A 25,373-nucleotide genomic window follows, 5' to 3' on the forward strand; every position below is an offset into this window, starting at 1 on the left:
GCATTCACTGCAAAAACTCAGAAGTAATCAAGTGTACCGTCTAATTTCTACTTTTTTGTTGTCAAGCAACAGCACTGACTCCTGTGTCAGCATGCAGCTATTAACATTATTTTTTATTACACTCAATACAACCTGAGGTATGTCATGATATTGCATGCAGAAAACAAGGCCTGCTTTGCTTGTAATTATTAACTAGACTTCTTCTTCTACTACTACAACTAATGAAGCTCATGTAAGACACGGTAGTCATAGGCCCAACTGTGACTAGTTGATCCCAATTATAGCCTCCCAGCTCCCACAGCCAATCACAGCTCTCTCTCTCAACACAGTGGCGTATTTAAATGTGACATATGTCCCTCTAATCCCTGCATTAATTCTGATGCCGATCACACTGAACTGCTGCTGGCAAAGCTGAACCTCCTCCGCCCCAGCCTCCTCCTTTATAGCATAAAGCTTGTTGCACCCTCATATTGAGAATCATGCTATCATGTATTAACTGCTTTTGAACCATTTTTATGGTAGTCAGAATGCATTGTCATTAATGTATAACAATATGGGGGTTTCTAGCTATGTGCTCCCTGGAAAGTCAAAGCATGCTGCCTGACTAACCCAGGGAGCACCTTTTGAGCAGAGCCTTCTCCACCAAGTAAAACTGTATATTTATTTTGCAACAAAATGGAAAAATGTATGATGAGAGTGTTCCTGACTGAACTACCATTTTTTAAAAATAGTTAGGAAAATAAGTCAAAGTATTTAAGACATATGTTGCTCTCAAGAATGGCCTTAAAAACCTGGATTGGCCGAGTCTCATTGACCCTGACTTTTGACCTGTTATCTCAAAAATCAGATAAATTCATTTTTCAGAGTCAAAGTGAATATTTGTGCTAAGTTGAGAGAAATTCAATTCAGTGAGTTATTTTTCTTGTTGAATGTCTTTAATTGAAATCTTTTCTCTAAATTACTTACATCACATTTAAAACACTAGACAGTTGACAACTTCATTCCTACATTGTCACATATTTTTACTTATCAGAAACAATTTTGGCCTTGTTTTTACTCTTTACCTTGAAATAAGATGTTTGTCTGTCTGGACTTGTCAAGTGAATTTGGTTTATAATAAATGTGATAGGTTATTTATTATAGTTCAGACAAAAACATGTCAAGAGTTGAGTTTGGATGGTTTTGGTCTCACTTTAAAAAATCACAATCAGACAAAGCAAGACTAAGGCCTATCAAGGCTCTTCAGCCTCCATTTATCATCCAGATTCACTTAAACTCTGTCAAAGCCACCTCTAAGTTCCTGTGGATGGCTTTTTTCTCCCCTGCCTGGTTCTGCAGTGTCAAGGGTTTCTCAGAGTCTTCCTCAGAGTATGACTTGTGAACCTCGACTTCCCACCTTTTCTGGCTTGCACCTGCCCCTCCACCTGCTTCCTCTTCTGCTCTTCCTCTGGACTGAATCCCAGGTCACAGTTAGCTCCAGAAAGAAAGGCTCTGTCATAGTGTGATTAAACCCAAAAAAAGCAACCAATTTATTTAATCTCTTTTTATGAACAAGAATTATAAAAAGAATTGAGTGCATTACCTCGGATTTATTTTACAAATATTCATACTGCCAATTATAAGCTTAATCAAACATCATAAAACGCAGGTCTTTTACTAGATAATTTTACTAGATACTGCCAGAACCAAGGACATTATGATCAGCCCAATTCATTTGGATGCTTGTTTTTAGTGAATGCTTGTTTATAATAAAAATTTAAAGAAGAGTTAGGGCGCTTTTACATTAGGCCCGTTGTGTCAAACCATGCCGCAGCGCAATTATTTGGATCGCAATTAATTACGTCATAAAACTGATACGGCACTCTGTCCCGTATCCGGGCGCGGTTGCATTCACATCACATCTGAACCGAGCCAGAGTCCACTTGAATCACACCCAAGACCACCTCCCCATGTGGCCCGGGCCCAGTGCCCATGCGCAGTTTGTTTGCATTCACACTAACCAACCTAGGACCGGGCCCCTAATGTGAAAGCACCCATAAGAAAAAGGGCAGTGTATTTGGCAATCAGACTTCACTGTGATGTATTTGTACATACAAAAAAACAAAACAGCTCTACCTAGACACTCATGACCTGGACTTGGAAACATATGATCTGGACAGGAGGTAGCTGGGGTGGAGGAGGGTGGCATGAATCTATGCTGTGGACAAACTGACAAGTTGGTTGGTAGAGGTTGTGTCTAGATTTGGTTAGCTAATGCCCATAATCAGCTGATTACCAGAATGGGAATTAGCAGCAAAAGATATGGGAGAAAGTTAGATTGTAGTAACAATATTAGTAGTTTATTATTATTTCAATGTGTGCACCAAAAGAAGCGCCCAGCCCTCAAAGAAAAGAGCAGGTATATCACTGTACATGTCAAAAAATGTTGAATAAAATGTTAATACAATGTTGCCTCTTAGATATTAGAACTTAAGCACTAGCTTTTTAAATTACACATAAAACATCCTGTTGGAAAGCATTTAACACAAATGGTACAAGCTACAACACTTGTAAATAGATGCTGAAGTCTATTTCCATGGGACATGGAAAAAAAAAAAAAACAGACAATCTTAGATATTTTACAGAAAAGTTGATTTTCAATTGTCCCACAATGGTCAATAGGAAATTTAAAAAAGTATTTTATTTTCAAACTGAATGAAAATGAAAAAGTTTTCCAACTTAAAATTAAGATTACCATGAGTGCATTCATGACATTGAAGTCATACACCCAGCCAATCACAGCTCATCCTCTCAACAAGGCAGTCCATTCAAACATCACATCCTTCTCACTGATCCCGGCTTCATCGATGCCGATCACACTGAACTGCTGCTGGCATTATCTGCGTGTTCCTGACTGAAATTTGTAGCGCAAGGAAAAACATAGCTGATAAGCATGCATGCATTAGCATTCATTAAGACAGAACCATGCCTTACAACCCATTACAGCTAATTGTTAAGCTCAAAATGATAGATCATTGTATTTGCATGAACTGTGGTACACACTACTAAATAACCAAGGTGATTTTTAGCCCAACCCCCCCCCCTTTTTTTTTTTTTTTTTTTTTTTTTTTTGAAAGATTTATTTTTTGGGCTTTTTAGTGCCTTTATTCACCAAAGGAGAAAAGTAGATAGAGTCAGAAGTGGGATGAGAATGGGGAGAGTCATACAGCGAAGGGCCACAAGCCTTTTGAACAAGGGCTGCCCGTGTACATGGCGTACAAGGCCATCTGTGCGCCCCAGAATCCCTCTCTAACAAAGTGATTTAAAGCTATCATTTTTGATGGTGAAGATCTTGCCAGATTCCCTGCGGTGTGAGGAAAATCTGCTCAAAAGAACCTCAGGGCCACAACAATTTCATATTGTATTATTAAGCGTGTTTAATACTACTGACCTCATCTCCTGATGTGTGGAGGCAAGCTGAGTGTGCTCTCTGTGATTCTCTGTCAGAATGAAACAAAAAAAGTTGGGAGAGGGAGCTGACTGAAGGAAGCAAAATTACCTTTACCCAAAACTAAAAGATACCTTTTTATGCTCTCGCAGCTCACACGACAGCATCCAATTCTTTTACTTCTTCCATCATGAATTTTTTTAAAACAGAGTCCAAAATAGCCGTCTTGATTGTTGTCTGCCATGTTTATTTATTCTAAAGTTACAAAATTCAAAATGTTTTCCCACCTTGAGATAAAAGTGAATGTTTGTTGCTGTTTACATTAAACTTTATTTAAACCCAGAATTTTATCAGTAGTTTTATTCTATTCCATCCTACACAGAGAACCTCAGTCTGTGTGTTTTCATATATTGCCTATAGAATCATTTTTCTGAAGCAGACAGCCGTAGAGGAGAGTGCTGCGTAAGAGTCAAAAGGACAAACTCAGGGGCGTAACGTTTCTGCACATAAACAGTAATATGAAGATTGTTCTACATGTGCCAGAGGAGCTCTGGGGCGACGTGGATAACCCTGATATATGCTCGGAGAGATGGATCGCCTGGTATCCTCTGCGCAAGTCTACCCACAGAGCTTCTCTGACTCTATTTGTCAAAGCCTCCTTTTGTATTCTGAGTTACATTTATCTCTGTCTGCTGGAGAGGCCTCATATATACACAGTGAAGTTTAATTTCATACAGCGCCTCTCTCACTCATTTTCTCACCTGTTTTTGTTTTCATAGAAACATGATAAATGTTAATAGCATAAAGAGCAGTCCTCTCCCCTGCTGGAATCATTCAAGCTTGAGTTAATCCTGGCAGTTTTGACAACCTTTGTTTGCGGTCCTTGAACTGTGCAATAATGTAAATGTTTATTCCTACTAAGTAAAATCCTTTTTCTTTGGCCTTTATTTCTACAGCATTTGATCATTTCCTCATAAAAGTGATGTGAAAAGTGTGAATTCTACCTCAAAGAGCATTGGGGTGCATATCACAGTAAAAACAGCACCGTGCTAGACTTTCAGGCACATTTGGACCAAAATTTGAGACTGAAGTAAGGGGTGCATGCGACGAGTAAGCCTGCCTAGGGGCACACTGGGGCGGGAAGGAGGATCGACACAACCCTGGTCGTGCTCTGGATGTCCTTGCATATAACCAGAGGCATGGTGAAATAATCAGTTGAGAAATAATTAAGTCTCTAAGGGTGGAAGCAGGGGGGTTGCTGTGGCCAGTTAGTATGGCCTAATGTACTGCCTGGGCATAGTAGGGCTGCCACGAGGTCCTGGTTATTCTATGGATGTCCCATGGGCCCAAAAATCACAGGCAGTCTCCAAGTGTATTACCAGGTGTGAAAAGACCCAGACAAAAGAGATGCGGTTGAGTTTGACCTTGGCTGCAGAGTTACTCACATGTGTTGACATGTGGCGAGCTTGACTCTGCCTTACTTGATCAGTAACAGCATGCGATGATCGCATATTTTGTATACTAAATCTCTCGTGAATGGCAGCCCATTGATGGAGAAATGGTGTGTGTTGGATGAAGTGTAGTTGAAGAGGAAAGAAAAGAAAAAAGAGGAAAAGATGACAGCAGTATAGCAAAGCAAAACCACAAGAGATTTAAAGACACAAAGAGCTTGGCGACAGAGAAATCAATCAAATTGGAGCAGACAGGATTTCAGTAAACACCAAACAAAACATGCTATAGACCAGTGATTCCCCAGGTGGGGCCCTTATGATGGGGACACGGCAAAGAAAGAAAGATATGCACACCTTTTTGCACCTCTAAGCATGGCAAATATTTTGATAGGACTTCAGGGAACTGTAGTAACGATAACCCAACAAAGATGTCCTCCTCAAAGACAAGAAAATATAGCAGGTAATATCTCATCCTGGGCTTCATCTATACAGTGGTGGGTAATGAAAAAAGTCATACTCCATCCTTAGCCACCTCCTACCTGTGTGACATTGGTTTTCTGCTGCTGCCTCATTTGAGACAGAATAGAGATGACAGCTGGACACAGCTGCACCTTAGAATAGAGAAGACCTGCAGCACAAAACAAGCTCAAGTCATTGAAACCATCAGAAGGACTAAAAGCATACATCTTAGAGGTGTGTTTTTACTATTTTTATAAGTATTTACAGGTAGCTGTTCATTTTCAGAGCTAGAACTAGGAAAAAAGACTCTTAAAAGCAATGGCTGTTGTTGCTTCTAAAATATGTGAAGGCTAAATGTTGCAGAATCACAAAAACTTTTCAGCCTTTGAAAAACCACCTGGTAGTTGTTTTTTTTTCCAGTTGCTGTCACACACTGAAGTTACTATTCTGTACTTTTTTCAGACGATGTTTGAGATCAATTCTAAAAATATGGGGATTTCTTAGCAGAGGGCATGACTGACAGTGTTCCCGGTGTATACTGCTGCATGTTTTATGTGTCAACATTGTATAGAGTGGGGCATGCTTGAAAATATTTGCATCTACCAATGTGGGGGCAAACATAAAAAGTTGGGGAACCACTGCCTTAGACTATGGAAGTTTTTAAAAGTTTGATCTATTAAAAAGAAAAGACTGATAGTTACATTGCAGAATACTCCAAATAGTGGCTTTGGACTTTAATATTGATTTTGTGGGGGGAAAAAAGTCCCAGCATCCATCAGTACTCATCCTGTCATTGTCTGACTGATGAATGATTTGGGAAAAGACTTAAATTTCTCTGTAATCCCTGTGAAGTTAGAGGTAGTGTCAAATAACTTCTGGGCAAGATTTCCTTTTCCATATGGCGTTTATGTCTGCAACATACAAGGCAAGGCAAGATTATTTCTGAAGCACAGTCAGGGGACCACGAGGGGGGGGGGGCACCAAAGATCTCAGGGGGTGTAGGGTCCTGTCTGATCTGACATTGTCAAATTTAGTTGTGGGGTCGGGCTAAAACCTCTTATCTCCATAATCACCACTTTTCAGGGAAAGAGAAAAGCTGTATCTTTAAATCAATTTGACACTGAATGGTCATAGTCATCATTTTTTAACACTTTCTGTTGCTTTAAAATTGGATAAAACCCGCTGACAAACACTACTGTACAAAAGTTTTGGATCACTTGCAAATTCTTTGTTTTCCAAAGAAAACCATTTTGATGCAGTTCACTAACAGTTATCAGCAACTGTCAGTCCTCTGCATCACTGTGCTAGTATGGCTGCTAATCCAAGTTAATCATGTTGCACAGCTAAGAAACATTTTACTAACAAGGGAGCAAAAACACTGGACACTGGAAGACTGGAAGAAGGTGTTGTGCATGGATAAGTTCAAGTTTGAGGTCTTTGGATCAAACAGAAGAACATTAGTTAGATGCAAAACAGATGAAAAGATGCGAGAACAGTGCTTAGAACCATCAGTCAAGTGAGGTGGAGGCAGCGTGATGGTCTGGTGGTAGAATAGAAGATTTGTAAAGAGTGGAAGGGACCTTGGGGAAGGAAAGCTATCACAAGATTATGCTATGCCATGCCATACCCTTTGGTCAGCAATTGCTTGAGGCCAATTTCATCCTACAACAGGATAATGACCCAAAACACACCTCCAAAATGTCTACGAAATCTTTAAATAATAAGCAGTCAGCCAGAATTCTGACTGTAATAGACTGGCCAGCACAGTTTTCAGACCTGAACCCTATTGAGCTGTTGTGGGAACAGCTCAACTGTAGGAAGACCCCATCAAGCCAATCCCTCTTGTGGGAGATTCTCCAGAAAGCATGGGGTGAAACCTCATCAGATACCTTAAAAAAACTGACAGCTAGAAGGCCTGCACAGTGTAATTGCTGCAAAAGGTGTTTTTTTTCTATGAAGGCAAAGTTTAAAGAACATTTTTCATTAAAACCATGATTTCTAATTCTGACAGTGTCTGCATGTCCAGTTTATTTGCCATATTTCCTATTCAGACTAATTTAATGAGTGTTTCCATGGAAAACAAGAACAATTCCAAGTGATCCCAAACTTTTGAGCGGTAGTGTATGTAAAGGATGACTAAGAGCACTGATTTATGAAAAAATAAAATAAAATCATGAAAAAAATTGAAATTATAAAGTTGTGTATTTACAGGAAAACAGTCAGAGTTTCAGAGTTTTAAAAGTCTTTACAAAACTTGAACTGTCTTAGTTTAAGAAGTCTTAAATGTTGACATTAGAGACTCAAAAAGGATCAGGTTTTCAACATGATAAATCTGCAACAGTGTAAGTCAAAATTTACAAGAAACCAAACCAAAAACAGTGGTTAGATTTTAACTTTACGAGAAAAGTCTCACCGACCATAAAACCGAGGTGGGCAGGTGCTGAGCTGACTAATAGAGAATGAACAGAAAAAAGTCTTGCATGCTGCAGGGCTCCAAAAATCCAAATTATTTGTTGCACCAAAGTAGTGATGTTTCGAGCACTGCTGCTCTTCATCAGCTTTAGTCAGTGAAATTCTACCATTAATTTCGATCCTCAGCTGTTGTCATGGAAATTTACGAGCCACTGATGCAAATGTTTTAATTGTGAGATGGCGATGGTGTTATTTCCCACGGCCAGAGTAGTGTTTGAAATCATTTTTGTGTTTTGCAGTTGTGTCCAATATATAATCCACTAAAAGCTGCTCACTGTAGTGGACAGGGAGTAGGGAATGAGTGAGTGGTTTCAGACACAGCCTATGTTCCTCCCAAAGTCTAAAGTAATGCTCGTTAGGTTAATTGGTGAGTTTAAATTGCCCGTAGGTGTGAGTTACTTTGCCTAGTTGTTTGTCTGTTCTGTCAACCATGCGATTGACTGGCGACCAGCCCAGGATGTACCCGCCTCCCTTCCAATGAAAGCTGGCATTGAGTCTAAAAGCTTCCCCACAGCTCCAAACGGGATAAGCAGTGTAGATAATGGATGGATAGTCTGATAATTTCTGATGTGTTTCAGGTAGTCTGGGAATCTAATCACTTATTTGCTTTTGCTTTTCTGAGTGTCCTGCACTTTTGTGAATCCAGTTTAAATGTCAGAATTCTAATTGATTGTTAGCTGCATTTTTATGCAGATTTCAGTTTACAGGGACAAATAAAACATCATCAGAATACTACTAGTAAGTATACTAATGCCCCATGTGTAAAGGGTAGGCCTGTTTTTACAGATTTCCTTTTCATATTTGATTCACCAAAAATAGGAGTTTTGTATTTAAACAGTGACACCCAACTTCTGCCACTTGACCTCAGGTACAAGCGATCAGCTGGTAGAAAGTATCGCCTCTGGCTCTGACTATGCCAGTGAACTGAAAGAATATGACCCACCTTACTCTGCCTCTGATTAACCTGCCCTCATATTCTTACCCAGCCACAAAACAAAGGCAATAACAAGTAATAGTCAATTAGAGACAGAAAGCAGGTCATGCCTTCACCATCCGAGGAAAATGAATGCAGCATAGGACTGAATGGTGATCATTAGAGGAAACTGAGTGGGTATAGAACTTTTGCAGACATGTCACCAAAGTGCCAGTGTTGATATAAGGCTACAATGCATCTTAGTTGACAGTTACATTCTGTTTGTTTCAGAATAAAACAAAACTGAATGACCCTACTTAACATAAATGTTAAAGACTTGTGAAGAGTGTACTGAAAGAGATGCTTCTCCATACACAGACAGTCATCTCCAAGCAAACAAAAGGCTTGATGCCCATGAGGCTATCCTTGCTGATATCTCTTTGTTTAGTTTTTCATTAAAATGTCAAACTACACAAAGAGGAACGTTTTTAACATCAACATCTCACCATCTCAAAGACACCGGTGAAAAGACTGCATTTTAAAGAGTAATACTGAATTTTGCTAGCATTGACGTTAGTCAGTTCAGGTCATCTGCTACAGTTGAGATGTATCTGTGGAAAATACTGTGATATGCCTCATAAAATAATCTAAAGCACAGGTGTCAAACTCAAGGCCCGGGGGCCAAATCTGGCTCTTGGAACAGTTGTATCTGGCCTGCAAGATCACACAATCTTTCTATTATAACTGGCCCACCAGTATGAGGTCTGCAGATTTCCTCCAGTAAACAAGTAAACTTAACCTTGATGATTTTAAATATCCTTGTTAAATTATAAAAATCTGAAAAAGTAAAGAGTAAAAGAAGTTAGATAAAAAGTCAGGAAGGATTTTAACTTTTTCATGTTCTGAATTTCACAATTCAAAATTCTAAGTCATATTTTTACCTTTTAAACTTGTTATTTTGACTTTCTATCTCATTTATGTGCCTTTTAAAAACATTATTTTGCCCAAAAATGTCATGCTTTGACCTTTTGAACTAATAAGTTTGACTTTTTAATGTAAGACTTGGAGCCTTTAAACTTTAATTTTTACTTTTTTCATCTCAGAATGATTTGTTATCAGTGTTATTTATATTTTTCATATTTTACTAATGGTGAAAATGAGGTTGACAGTTTATGTTTAAATGTTGACCTTCTTAGGCTCTTAGGTTAGGCCTAAATTCAGAATCAGGGATTGACTTTCACATTCCTGGCCTAACTAGTCTGGGCCTCAGGCCTTCTCATCGGAGCAAATCTGGCTCCAGACTCAATATGAGTTTGATACCCCTGATCTAAGGCAATGCTTACATTTCAAGCTTTCTATGCTTTCCATGTAGAAAACAGATTACCTAGAGGAATGTGTTGACAATACTATAAATTTGGCACCAGCATACAGTGAGTTAACCTTGCATAGCAGATGGATATGCCCATTTCCATGTTTCTTACTGGCAAATCCATCTCGCAACGCTCCGTCTGAACCGTTTGGGCCCGGTTAGAAAGTGACAGGACCAATCAGCGTCGAGGAGCTGAACTTTCAGCCGCGACAGGGTCGTGACGTATGCAAGCAGCGAGAAGAGACCAGTGCAGATATGGCGGAAGACGTTAGCGTGGATGCTGCTATGATGTCAGTTTTATCAGAACTTGACATTTCTTTGTTAAGAGAACATAGAACAGCTGTGATTTGTTTTCTTTTCAAAAACGACAAAAGTCATGTACTGACATGTCCACAGTTGCCATGGTTCACATTATGCAGTTCTATATGGATTTACTCCTTGGTGGTGCTATGTCACGTGTTTTGTTGCTCTGATTGGCCCATAAAGATGTGACAGACAGAACGTTCATCCAATCATCAATGAAGAAATGTTGTCAGGTTCTGATAAAATTAACGCTTTAGCAGCATCCACGCTAATGTCTTCCGCGATACTTGCACCATCATCTTGCTGCTGCTTGCATACGTCACGACTCTGCCGTGCCAGAACTTTCCACACTTCACTTTCTAACCGTGCCTAAATGGTTCAGACGGGGAGCTTTGCAAGATGGATTTGCCAGTAAGAAACATGGAAACAGGCGTATCCATCTGCCATGCAAGGTTAGCTCTTTTACTCCAGACTTTGAACCAAAGCTTTACATCTGTGTCCTTTTTCTTGCGTAGATGTGTCACTACTTCAGGACTCAAAAATATCTCAATTGTTTTGCTTGTTTTCCGAACTTGAGCGCTTGTCAAAGCCATAAATTGTGCAAAGCTTTAGCATTTTGATAGCACTTCTCTATGCAAAAATCACTTCCTGCCCCAATCTAAAGTTCTTCACTTGATTGCTCAATGTACCTTGGGCTACAAATGTATTCTAAATGGAAACCAGAATGCTTCTTATGCTTAGAATAATGACCCTTTTACAGTTTTATGTGGAATCTGTGTATAGAAATTACAAAAAGGCTGCAGAATTTACTGTTGCAATCAACTCAGGTGGAGGTTTCAGAATTTTCTTGAGCTGCAAGATTACAAAAACAGTCTAATGTTTGACCTTTGTTTAAGCCCCTTTGTAAAATGACTATATTAAGCAGATATGGGAATGCAGCCATCAGTATTCAGTAAATTCACCTTAAGTGGGTAGGAGGAGGAGGTGGCATTTATGTCAGGAATCCCTCACAGTCTTAAGCTGCTATTCTTTTTCACTCACTAGAATGCACTCATTCACTGATACAATGATAAGTCAATAGCGTGTAGCATTGATACAAGGACAAAAAACTGTCCTTCTGGTGTCAGAATCTGTTGCTTCTTCCACATCTTATTAAAATTCCTTCCTGCCTGACGGAGAACACTCCTTCCAAACTTCCCATGTAACAAGTGCTCAAACTCACTAGACATTATCTCAGTGCCTAGCTGAAGTGTTATCATGTTAGCTACGTATTTTTAGATTCATGTTTGAAGTGGCTGTTGTGTTTTATGTGTCCATTAGAAGTGTAGCACCGTATCTTTCTCTATGCTGTTGACATATTATTGCTTGTTCATGATTCATATCTGTATCAAAATTTAATGAGTTTTTCTGTGGCCCACTTGCAACCGTTCCACCAAGTTTCATAAAAAAAGAGGCTTGTATTTTTTCAGTAATCCTACTGACAAACAGCAGCACCAAAAAACATAACCTCCTCTGCAGAGGTAATAAAAACACACAGAGGATGGACTTTCATCATTTCTACTGCAGCCGGGCAAAAAAAAAAAAAAAAGAAAAACACAGACATGAGTGAGCACACAGAGAGGGAGGGGATGTTTTTTTTTTTTTTCGTTCTCAAATATTAAGTCTCTCATGTGTAATTTTCTGCTTCTCCCTTGTCTGTGCGACCCCCCGCCACCCCCTGACACACTCACACCTCCCACGCAGACAACACAGCTGGCATCCGGACCCAGCGGTCAGGCTTCAACCGCCACGAGCAGAATGTGTACTTCCTGCCCATCCTGGTGGTTGACAGCGGGCCTCCCTCCCTAAGCTCCACAGGCACCTTGACCATTCACGTCTGCGGCTGTGACACAGGTGAGAGTAACTGTAGGAGCTGTGACCATTACTAACATTAACGTCACTGTCACCTTGTGCATTAGCAGCAGCGGTTGGAAAAGGTCACCTCTATGGTCGTTGTTTAGGTCAAGAAACAGCTCTTATCAGTGTTTATGTGATAAACAAGATTCTGCAGACACATGGCAATGAGAGTGGGTGAAATTATAATATATGCATTGTAAAAACAGTTTTTTTTTCTCTTGATAAAACATGGCAAATTCATTTTGCGGGCTCCAGCATCAAACAATATTCATCAATGGTCATTTTTCCACGAGAAAGACAAGAAAAGCTTAAAAAGACTGTTGTTAATAAAAACTCTGACATAATCTATGTTAAGTTTTTTTAAGGAGAATTGTGGATAATAAAATGTAAGCATTCATGATTTTTCTCCACTTTGGGCTAAATCTGTCCATCAAAATACAAGCAGAGGTGAAAGAGCACAAGAGCTGTATCTGTAGCTCCAGTGGTCATACTTGCATCTACTGAAACATGAATACAGCACCTTGGATAGCTGAATAAGCTCCTTCTACTCCAGCTCCTGCTGCATGTAGCATTCAGACACTATAAATTGCAGATTTCTACAGTTATTCTTCATATACTTGCTAACAATAGCAGTAGCAAGTGCTCTCAAACTGTGTATCAGGTCTTATTCTTTAGAAATATTCATCCAAAGTTTAAATTTGTGTTGACCTTAGCAAGATAAAAGCTGCTTAGCTCACTAAATATGTGATGTTCAGTAACATTGTGATGTGTTCAAGATCAGCTCAGTAAAAAGATGACTGGTCGAAGGAATAAAACATCATTATGACGTACTTAAATGTCACATAAAGAAAAGAGAATTCCAGTTTTTGGCCATGAAGCAAAGTTATTTTGAGAAGAAATATTCATGTTAGATAAAAACAGTTTTCCAGGTTCTGTTAAAAGTCTGAGACTGGCGCTGTCATATAAGTAATACATTATTAAAGTTTTGGGGTTTTTTTGCAAAAACTTGTTTTCTCATGTCTCTGGAGCCAAATAGTTAAAAAAAAAAATCATTCAATGAAAAAAAATCTTCAAAATATTCACATTTTATTAAAAAATTTGTTGCCCTCTCAGGAATTTAAGTCATTATTTAAAACAGTTCCTGTCTGTGATGACTTTCAGGGCCACATGACAGGCTCCCTGTGTCTTTTTCTCTATCATGAGCCATCCAGGGTCTCTTCTTCACTTTCTAAGTCTGCACTTTTCATCAAAGCATGATGTCATAATGGAACAGCCTGCCATTGGTTGTCACAGCCCAGTCACAATGTATCCTGGGATACAAACACATAATATGGTGACAGGCTAAGCAGATAGTTACAGAAACAATTGAAAAATGGATTATAAATGTCAGAGGAACTGGTGTGGATTTAATCTTTAAAGAACCCAGAAAGTCAGCCAAGGCCGGCCACACACTACAGGATTTTAAGCCCGATTTGGGGCAAGATTTGCCTACCCCACAATTGTGGGGGCGTATCCCGAGAGAAGCCTCATCGCAAACGACTGTTTGTCTGAGTAGTCTACATGTGTGTGGTGTCAACACAATTGTTTTACTGCTCCAAATCGCGTCTTTCTGAAGTCACGTGATAACTCGAGGTCATAGGCAGGTCGGCAGGTGTGTGGTCTCCAGTGATCTGACAGAATAAAGATGAAAAATCTTTGGAAATTGTCCTGAAGTCTGTGGTCTCCCACAGTTTAATAATCATTTCAGATTGAAAAAAATCGTCTAGTGTGTTGCTGGCCTAAGTTTCAGGCTGGCTAGAAAACGTTCTGTAAGAGCTACAAAGCTGTGGACAGTGTCATTGGAACAGCACAGCAGAAGGCTTTCAGTATGAATGAAAGTAAGTGGCCATGGTTTATGGTTCAAAAGTTATTCAACTTTGAATGACACATGACTCTTCTTGTCCTATAAGACAGTGCTGGTTTCAGATGGTTAAACAGCTTTAAAACCATAAACCATAACCACTTACTTTTTTCTTCTTGCAGTCTGCTGTTTTGTTTTAATGATGCTATCTATGCCTTTGTAGCTTTTAGGAAGGCTTTTCCAGGCAGTAACTGCTTTGAGTAATGGCTAATGACTGACATCAGTTTTCAGACAGTTTGCAAAAACACTTGAATTGTAGCTTAGGCTCCTCCCATTTCTGAAGGGATTTTTTTTGCAAACTCCAAGCAAGTTTTCATGTGTTTCTGCACCCAGGAGAATTCACTCTAGCCTCTCTGCCATAAAGGTTAAATCAGTGGAGGGCTGCATTGATGGTTGTCCTCCTAGAACTTGTGGTATACGTACCACAGCCATCATGCATCAAACATGCACCCAGTCTGAAACAGACATAGGACTCTGACTTAATCAAATAGCTGCTAATTTAACACTGCCCTGCTAATTTATCAGTGATCTTTGCAGTAAATTTATTTTTTTCTTTTGTTACACAGAGGGGACCATCCAGTCCTGCAACGCCACGGCCTACGTAATGAGTGCTGCACTGAGCCCTGGAGCCCTTATAGCCCTGCTGGTCTGCATGCTCATCCTTATAGGTAAGCTACAGATAGCATAGGAGGACAGAAGAGGAGATAAATGGATGTACGTATGATAGATTGCTTGAAGGATGGATAACCTTGATTCATTTGTGCTGCTTTTTTGGGGTCATCGCTAAGTTCAAATACTCCTGCAGGATGACCACGAGCATAAAGTGGAATGTTTCTGCTTTTAAAAGCGCAAGAAAGGCTGCTGCACCCAAAGCCACCACTCCATGCAACCAAGCATGTGTCTTTTAATGGATTGACCACTTTTAGAAGTCATCTATATTTCAAGGAAGAAATTGCACGAGCAGTGGCAGAAAAAACTAAGACAAATGACATAAAAAGGAGATCAATTTTTCATCGCTCTCTCATGAGCGGTTTTCCTGTTGGACATTTTGTGGCTGCGTTTTATGAGGGGGGAGCTTTTGTTTAAACAGGATGTTGTCTGGGTTTATGAATGATATGAAGTTGCCTTGATCCTCAGACACCGATGGAGTGAATGGGAGTGATGTGAAAAAGGGGGTGTCAGAGAGAGCAAACAGGCAAGAGAGCTGCCTCAGCACTTGTATACCCTCAGAGCAGCAGGCTTTAAATAGACGAGGCTTTCCAGACATTCTCTGATTTTTCAAACACACATGCACACGCTAACATACACATGCATGCTCGCCCTGGAAGAGAGGTTTCACATTGTCATGTCTGAAAATTTTATGAGTTTGCTTCTCATTGCAGCATCCCAGAAACAGAGAGAAACACCGTCACCGTGTTATGTCTCTCCCCGCTCGCACCTTATCCTCCTCATTGTGCAGGCTGTGAATGATGGATGATTATGACACTATGCAGGCAGCTTTAACTGTAACTAACATCCCTATCTGTTCCTTTTTAAGAGCTTTTCTAATGAGAGTTGTTAAAGCTTTGCCTCCATTAACGCAACCTTCGACTGGAGTGAACTTCAAAAGCATAGCATCATTTATTCATCATGCTTTTAAAAGCCTCAACAAAAATGTTATGTACAAATCTAAGGCAACCTCTGACGGCTATAAAAAAAAAAGCTGTTTGCTGTGTTTTTTGCGGTTTTTGGTGTTTCAGGGTGAGATTACACCCCCTCAAAGGCCTGGGTTTCAAACGACTCTGTGGCCTTTAAACTTGTGGAAAGCTGAAAATAATCTCTTTTTAGTGCAGCCTTGGTGGTCTGCACACAAAAAGATTATGAAGAGAATCTTGTATATGCTGCAGACACTCCTACTTTGCATCATATCATATTTACTGTCACTTTGATTACACTAATAAAATGAAGCCGTGTAGATCCCAATAGTGTCAGTGACTGCGATAAGCCATTGCCACTTTGACTGACTGAGACTGATTGGTAGAAAATAGAGTGAGCACGCCTCATCAAAGCAGTGAAGGACGGAGTAAATCGGAGCGGCTGTCTTCTGCCAGTCACAATGTGGACAGAGGAATCTAAAGGGCTGCGGGGTCTGAGTTCGGAGGGATGAGCAGTGTTTTCACAGCTATCATGTGGTGTGAATAACAGACGGGATGCCAGGCATGTGGCAGCAATCTTTTCCACGGCACGTTGTCCAACACTTTCACGTTCCTGTTTGGTTTGAAGCAAACACAACAACATGCATGAGCATGGAAGCAGAGGTCATGCTTCATGAAGAGAATGTGCACACTAAACCTGTGCAAACAAGACTCTAAATCAGTGCTTCCCAAAGTCTGTTCCTTTCTCCATTGCTGTCTGTCTTCTTTCCCTTACTGGATAGCACACAGTTCTCACCGCTTTAACTAGTCTAAGCCAGTCTAAGCCAGTAGATCAGCCCCTCTCTGTCAACATCAAGGCTTAATCCAAGTACACCTCATGTCCTGACCACTTAGGGTCAACCCCATTTCTACCCCTTAGCCCTTATCTTAGCCCTTCCTTTTTGTTTTGTGCTTTCACGTCAGGTGAAGGGGTGTCCCAATTCTCATTTGATTCGAGGGCTAGGGCTAAGGGCCGAGGGCTACATAGCCCTTGAAACCAAAGGGTATGATTAATTTCCCACTATACACAGCATTCAGTTGCACAATGGCACAATGGACAACGAAGGAGGCGTGTAAATGTTAATATTTTTGGCATTTATAAATGATTATAGAAAATACAACCATTGTGTTTTCTCATATATTCAGTATTTAGCTACTAGGGATGGGAGTTTATTGTATTTCCAGTATGTACACGTGTAAATCAGGGCCATTAACTGTATAAATATATGGAGTAGATCAACACTGAGATCCATACAATGAATGAGATGGTTAAAGCTTTACTGCCACCTCTGATAACACAGTGGTTTATCGGCAATGTGTGATGATGAACAGCGATGAAGTGGAGTCTCACTGCTTAAGGGAAGGTTTTCACCCCTACCCATTACCACTCTGTTTCAACAGGCAAGAGGAAGGGTAAAGGGGTAAAATGGGATTGGCCCTTTGCCCTTCCACTACATTTTGTGCCTGACTTCTAAAAGTAGGATGCCCCTGTTCTTGCTAGAATTGTAGGACAGGATGAAGTGCTACAGGTGTATGGCTCCTCAAAGCTAAAATATGTGCAACCCCAATTCCAAAGAAGTTGGGGCACTGTGTAAAATTTAACTAGAAAAATAAATGCAAAAAAAAAAACAAAATGCAATGATTTTCAAATCTCATAAACTGTTTTTTTATTCAAATTAGAACATAATCAGCATTATAGATGTTGAAACTTTTACCATTTAATCAAAAATATTAGCGTATTTTGAATTTGATGGCAGCATCCCATCCTCTCTTCTGTCTGCTTGTGACCAAAGAACAGTTTTACCATTTTGCCTCAGTCAATTTTAAATGACCCAGTGTTTCTTGATCGTGGTCATATATGGCTTCTTTTTTGCATGATACAGCTTTAACTTGTGTTTATGAATGGCATGATGGAATCTGTTGACTGACAGTGATTTCTGGAAGTGTGCCTGAGTACAGGAACTAAGGAAGAGTTGGACTTGCGTTCAATGCAATGAGGATACATGAAGTGCCAGTTCTACCAATATTCATTTCTATATTCATTTCTCACAACTGCTCCCTTTGTTTCATTTCATCTTTAAAGAGTAGACTGCACAATATACTGTAAGTGTTCCCTTCCCATCCAGCTCATCATCTCTCCCTACATGTGGACGGAATTGAGCTCAGTCAGGATGACACTGCACAACAAACTGGACAGAGCAGAACAACATTTATGTGCTTTAATATCATTAGGAAAATATGCTTTGTGAATTGGACCTTAAAGTCAAGCGGTTTGTGGGTGCAATTGATGTGCAATTCATGGAGTTATTAGCGACTTCATTTAGCAAATTCCCCCCACAGTGTGCTCCTGCATGCCAATCACACATTTACAAGCCTAGAAAAATCACTGCTCACCTATTAATTCAATCTCTCCATGCAACAATTATCTCATGCACCTTTCTCTTCCCCTCACAGACATTCCCTCCACATACATAGTATCTGCTAAACCAGCCTGCCAGCCCGCACCCCCCACCCCCAACCCCCACCCCTCTCTAGAGGCTGGACCACCTCCATTACATCAATTGTTGGATGATGAGAAAAATGAAAACAAATTTCTGCCTAATTACCTTACAAACAAACAGTCCCTCCATCAGCTCATTTATGGGCCTGATGTGATGAATCCATTCCACTGCGTCGCAGCATCTGCATGCATCTATTCCAATTACCTCCCATCTGCTTGTGATGAACTCCTGGGTGGGGGCAACCGGCGCAGCCCAAGGGTAAATTAACCGTCTTGTCAGGAGCGCTTATCGCAACATCTGTACACACGGGAAACCTGCTTTGTATGTATAGGAGGCAGCGAGACACAGGTACATATGCTTCCTACAAAAGGCAAATTCTCGACATGGTGTTGTATTAATGTTGCCTGAGGTGATCTAATCTCCAAGTTAAATAGGTTTTCAATATCTTGCAGTTGAAGCATCTGTGTAGCTAATAGGCAGTGACACTCAAATGTTATCAGAGAGGGAGCATTTAGAAGTGAGGTTATCTGCTCTAATGCTTCAGAATCAACTGTCACATACTCCTACAATAGTTTTTTTTTTTTTTCTGAAGCAGCTGATCTTCACGTATGAGAGAGTTCACAACTTTTCTTCCTCTCCTCATTAGTGTGAATTTAGAGTAATTGTCTTAGCGCTTGTTTAGTATGCAAGGCACCGTGTGCCGCAATTTGCCACAAACCATGACTGTTTCCTCAACCCCGTGGCAATTAATTCGCCTCATTCATGGAGGAGAAGAATAAACACAATGGTTACAGACACTGCTTCCCCACTGGAGCCCTGCAAACAATGTAAGAGGAGAACTAATGTACATTATCAGTGAGAGATACTGCATAAAATCCCCATTCAAGATCAGCGAGGCTCTTAAGGGCTGGCACAGCTCCTTAGGCAAGGAACACACGGGGCGTTTTCACTCGGCGAGGTATTTTTCAGGCCGTTTACACCGAATGAAGACAATTACGGGGAGCAGCAACAAGTCATTTATACAGATTAAGTGCTTGAAATCAATGTTTTTAAGGATTTCTTTACAGAAAATAAAATAAAAGCTGTGGGAGAGGAAACAAAGGTGAAAGCTGGTGTTTTATAGTCACTTCTCTGCAGCCAAGGTCACTTTGAAAAGGTGCATTTGTCCTCCAGGGATCTTCATGCATGCTGATACATGTGCTCTAACATATGTGCAGCCTGCACCTAAGTGGAGACATTGATCTAGTTAGACCGGGCAACAATCTGGTCCTATCTCATTTTAAAAATGTATGGAAGGGTTTGTGGTGAGTTCAAAGCATCAAACAATCTGTGCCATCCCAGACAGCAGAGACCCCGCTATAATTGATAGTCTTTTCATCTCTGTGGACTTGTAGGCATTTGTTTTAGGCAACAGGCTATCTGTTCCACAAGATGCATGGTGCCTACTGGTTAATGATCTATCTAAATGTCCCTTCACTGGCATCCCTTTGGTGTAGTCGCTCATTGTCTCAGCTAAAAGGAAGAAAAAGAGAAAAGGGTTTCTGTCCAATGATACACGGCAAAAAAGTCCAAAGTGACTGACCTTAGGAAACACATCCTTCTGCCAATACAGCTCATTAATCAAGGGCAAACAATATCATCTATTCATGTGTCTACTGCCCTATTAATCACTGGCACTCTTTAATTATTTAAGCCTGTTTTTATCACCAATATTAAATATTTTTCCATATTTATTACAAACACTAAAAGGCCACTCAGAGCTGCTTTTACAATGTCATTTAGCAGACGCTTTCTCCGATTTTTACAAACAAACATGCAAACTACCTTGTTACTAATTCAGATTAAAATTTCAAGTGGAAGAGTGTGACTGAATGTCTTTTGGAAAGAATCACATTTGTTTTGATCAGTTGTTTTTGCAGAGAAGGTTTAAAAAAAAACTGATCCATTAACACCATGTGCAAAGTGTACATTTGCATGAAACAAAGGAATAAAGCTCACCAAGGTTGCACAGGCTCACTTTTTTAGAATAATAGTATGAAGCTGAAGGTTTTATTAGACTTAAAAGTTTGTCTGTCAAATCAGATTTAGCATTTTAATGAGCTGCCTCGACGCTTTGTTCCTGTTTTCAGCTAAATGCCACACCAAACTACTTTGGCAGCCTGGTTCTTTTATCTGAAAACACTTTTATCAGAGTTTTCTATGAACATTGTGTATCAGCTGATTTCATAAGGCTCCAGTCATAGCATTTAAAAGCAGTGGTTCTAGAAAGTGGGTTGCAGAGCAGTTTTCAGTGGGTTGTGACTAGGTGTCTGAAGAAAAAAAATGGTGGCCAAAGTCCTGAAGTCCTTTTGAGACATGCATCGATACCTTTTATTTTACCCTGTTTTACTGTGAAATTGGTTACACTTAAATGTTTGATCAATATGACAACTAATTTATCTCCTCTTCTTGCAATAGATGGCCACTTTTACAATGATAATGAAGTAAATTCACAAGTTCTCTGGAAAATTGGCAAAAATTGACACATAATGATGGGGAAAGACAATATAAGACAGGCCTATTCAATTAGTGGCCCGGGGGCCACATGCGGCCCAGAGCCAACACCAAAGTGGCCCAGCCTGTGGTAATGCAGAGATGCAGAGAACAACCTGTTTCGCAAGTTTTCAGAAATTCCCACAGTATTTCAGACTGTGAATGCAACACTCGTGTAGCCCAGCAAAATTCCACCTACAATGCACTGCGTTGTTTTGAAGCATGGCTAGCGATGCTGACAGAAGTAGCCCCAAAACACAGAGTATAAAAAGTGTGTATTTTTCATCAAATTGATCTGTATTGGTTCCAAATTTGACATTGCCAGCTGCTTACTGGGCTCTGAACACGTCCAGCCCGGCAACATTTCCCGATTTGAAAATTTGGCCCAGTTGAATTTATAATTGAATAGCCCTGGTGTAAGATATGTCAGTTTTGTCCCTTATCTTTTTTATATCAGGTGTTTTGGTCCAATTATGCTCCAAAGTGCAACATATTCAATGAATGAAACATGTGTTGTAAAAAACTTTTTGGAAATTTGGGTCGCAATCCGTCGTAAGACAGACTGGTGGGTCCTAAGGTCGTACCAGTTTGAGAACTTCTGTTTTAAAGGATTTCACCAGATTAGGAATGTAAATTTAGCACCAAAAGTAAGGAAATATGTGTTTGGTAGATTATTAATTTTATACCATTGAAAAGCCTGATTATTTCCCTTTTAAATGGTGCCATATTTGTAAGGAACATGCATTTGTGGGATGAGCAGCAGAGCTGAGTATGTGGGTGGCACCCATGAAAAATTAATGATTGAAGTCTGAAGACAGTAGACATACTGGCCATTGCCTCAACCAGCTGAGGACCGCGCAGAAGACAGACTTGATAAGCAGTAACGTACGGTCTATAGACATCATGGTAACAGGTGAAGACACTCAACAGTTAGCAAACAACAGGCTAGCAGAGTCATATTTGCACAAAATCCAGTAATAATAATGAACGTCATCAGCTGGCATTTCTTGGGACATGTTTTTCTCCAGCTTTGCCAGTGCTTTCTTTTAAAAAATAAAAAAGCACGTCTGTGTGGAAGGTTACAGCTCTGTGTGCTTAAAGACAGTGCAGTAGCACTCAGAGACATTCAGCCGGCACCAAAACACACCAAGCCAAAATCCAGGAAAGTGGTGCTTTAAGAAGTCCTTATTTAAATACAAGCAGAGCATGACAAACAAGCTATCAGTAGCTCAGTTTGCTTCACAGCCTCTGAGTCCACAGAAGAGCGTCTGAGAGACAATGATGTTGACCTTTAACTGTTTCTTTAGATATTTTCACTGTTGTGCCAAAGAAGAAGGGACTGCTGTGGATGATGTGGCACCAGCAAAACCTCATGGAAAGAAAATAAGAAGTAGAGGAATAGATGAATGTTTGACATTATTATATTATTTCAATCACAAGGTTTTTATACAGCAATCTCCATCCACATGTTTCTTTACCTGTTAGTGAATCCATCAAACAGGCTTGATTGCTTTTTATCTCTAGGACTTTTGTAAACACAACTGTTCATTATCGTTCCCAGATATCCATGCATGCATTATTCATTCCTAACTGCATGTAATATGTTTTTATTATCACTGAAAATGACATTTCACGTTGTTGTACGTCTGCTGGAGGTTTCAGAGGGAAGGGTGCAGCCCCCCGAGAAGGGATGATTGAGTCAGGGGGTGGATGTCTGAGCTAAGTGAGACTTGTCTAATCAAATGTAGGCAGTAATTAAAATAACTAAGCTGAAATTAAAGCCTCATTGATTTATCTGTGCATACAGCCCTTTTGTTTCCTCTTGTTTCATTAGTCTGTAACATGATCCATTCCTATCGTTTTCTCTTTAATCCTGGATTAATTTTCCCTTGCATACTTTCTCTTTTAAGGTTGTTGCCTCTGGTTTAAAACAGTGATGGAATCACTAAGCATTTTTTTCTTCAGACTTGGATGAGTATTGATATTCAGATTGGTCTCCATTAGGCCTTTTGAATCATATTTCTAAGCGAGGCAATCAGGATTGTGAAAAATCAATGCTCATGCATTTGAAATGTAAAACCCTGATAATATATTATCTTCCCCCGCTGTGCCTTTGTCCTGAGAGGTGGTATCAAAGTTACAATGGGAGTAGTTAGAAACTTTCCCATAGAAGGTTCTTGCAATGCATTATGCAGAATGCATGCTTAATATAAGGAATTATACAGTATTCATTCATCAAGAGCAATAATTTTCTTAAGCTGATTTGTATAACAAAGGATGCCCTGGTTTGGGGTTTGATTTGCTATTATTTGCTCCATGTTAGGGGATTTCCTTTGGCCTTTTAAACTAAGGCAAAAGGTCTAAATGTCTTCATAGCAGGAGAAGCAGACCTAGATAGCAAAATGTGCCTGGATGGGCCGGATCTACTCAAATTTTCCATCCAAATTGAGAAAACAGGTTTGTCCCTATATTTTTGCATAAGGCCTAATCTGGTGTAGAAAGATATGGCAGTTCTCCAACAACAACAACTGTTGGACCAGAACAGGTCCAGATAATATTTTGGCACAGATCTGGTGCAAAACTGGCCCAGGCTGTGCTGGCTTTGAGCTGGATTTGGGACAAATGTGTTTATTATAGCCCTGATAGCAAGAAGTTTGGCCAAGATCCGGCTCAAAACTGGCAAAGCTTATGCCAGGTTTAAGACAGATCTGGGCCAAATTGCGCCAGGTCCAAGACAGATCTGGGCTAAATGGTGCTGGGTTTGAGCCAGACCTGGGCTGAATTATGCCAGTTTTGAGCCAGATCTGTGCAGAATTTTGCCAGGTTAGAGACAGATCTAGGACAAATTGCACAAGGTTTAAGCCAGATCTGGGCTGAATTATGTCAGGTTTGAGTCAGATCTGTGCCTTACTGCTCCAGCTCTGAGCAAGATCTGGGCCACAGTACAAGGTCCGATACAGATCTGGGCCGAATTGTGCCAGCTTTGAGCCAGTTCTGGGCCAAATTATGTTGCATTTTATCTGGATCTGTGCCACATTGTTCCAGTTTTGAGCCAGATCTGGGCTGCATTATGCTAATTTTGAACCAGATGTTCTCACAGTTGTGCCAGGTTGAGCCAGATCTGGGCCAAATTGGGCCAGCCTTGGCCCGATTTGGGCCAAATAGGGCCAGCCTTGGCCAGATCTGGACCACATTGGGCCAGTTTTGAGCTAGATTTGGGCGGAATCGGGCCAGCTTTGCCCAGATCTGGGCCAAATAGGGCCAGTATCAGTCAGATCTGGGCCAAATTAGGCCAGTTTTGAGCCAGATCTGGACCAAATTGTGACAGCTTTGAGCCGGCTCCAGCCCAGAGTCAGTTGCCATCTGCATTCTTTTGACTCAAGCCTTATTTGGAGTAAGGTTGCTAAGTGCTTGTGATTGCTAGGTGAATCTGGTGAGGTGAGGCCCGATCCAGCTCAGAGTCAGCTGCTATCTAGGGACATTTCATTGCTCGTGCCAGTTTATAAAAAGCCCCTTGCATGGGACTGTTTTTCTCACAGTGAACCAAGGATGTGAAAATTCAACGTTTTCTTGGTTGATCTGTTCAGATAACGTGCATATGTGCTTTTACTTTCAGTGCAGAATTATAACCATGCTCTCTCTCTCTCTCTCTTTTTCTCTGTTTTGCTCTGTCTCCTTCTCCATCAGTCCTTGTCTTGCTCATCCTGACCCTGAAACGCCACAGGAAGGGCCAGAGGATGGCGGAGGACGAGGAGGACATGAGGGATAACGTCATCAAGTACAACGACGAGGGCGGAGGGGAGCAGGACACTCAGGCGTACGACATGAGTGCGCTGAGGAACCTCTATGACTTCCCCGAGGCCAAGAGCTGTGACTCTGGCCCGGACATCCGCTCGCTGCCTCAGTGGATACAGGCAAACCGTGTTGGGGGGGGCGCAGAGGGGGCTGCGGCAGCAGCGGCGGCAGCCGCGGACTTCTCTCTATTCAAAGGCTACATCCGAAAGAAGGTGGAGCAGGCCGACGCTGATCTGTCTGTGCCGCCGTATGACTCCTTCCAGACGTACGCCTTTGAAGGCAACAGTTCACCAGCGCTCTCGCTCAGCTCCATCCATACGCTGTCCACCACCTCAGAGCAGGATTTCTCCTACCTCAGCGACTGGGGGCCGCGGTTCAGGCAACTGGCGGGCTACTACGCGCCAGGAAAACCTGAGGAGGAAGGGTCCTAGCACAGCTTCTGCTCTGCAGACTGACATTTAAAAAAAAACACCCTCTCCTTCCTCCTTCTTCTCTGCCTCCTTTTTCTCCTCCTCTGGCACATCAGAGCAGGCATTGTGTACTCCTTAAAGACAGAGCGCCACCTCTTTTCCTTTGAGTAAAAGGAGAGTTTTTGGACAAAAGACAGAAAACAGACATTTCCAGTCACCGTGATGGCTATTAATTTTGAAGGACAAGGATCATAAATAGGAACCTTTATTTT

General features: G+C 40.8%; 1 protein-coding gene across 1 annotated transcript in view; it reads left to right on the top strand.

The window, feature by feature from the left end:
* The window catches only part of LOC121507014 (cadherin-22-like), a 184,413-nt gene extending 159,258 nt beyond the window's left edge, over positions 1–25,155 (top strand). The window contains exons 10-12 of the mRNA XM_041783121.1: positions 12,138–12,287; positions 14,757–14,858; positions 24,584–25,155. Of these exons, the coding sequence (XP_041639055.1) occupies positions 12,138–12,287; positions 14,757–14,858; positions 24,584–25,122 (791 nt within the window). The 3' untranslated portion in view covers positions 25,123–25,155. The remainder of the gene's footprint in view (positions 1–12,137; positions 12,288–14,756; positions 14,859–24,583) is intronic.
* The last annotated feature ends 218 nt before the right edge of the window (positions 25,156–25,373 follow it).

Source organism: Cheilinus undulatus, linkage group 3 (assembly GCF_018320785.1).
Source record: "Cheilinus undulatus linkage group 3, ASM1832078v1, whole genome shotgun sequence".
NCBI classification, from domain to species: Eukaryota; Metazoa; Chordata; class Actinopteri; order Labriformes; family Labridae; genus Cheilinus; species Cheilinus undulatus.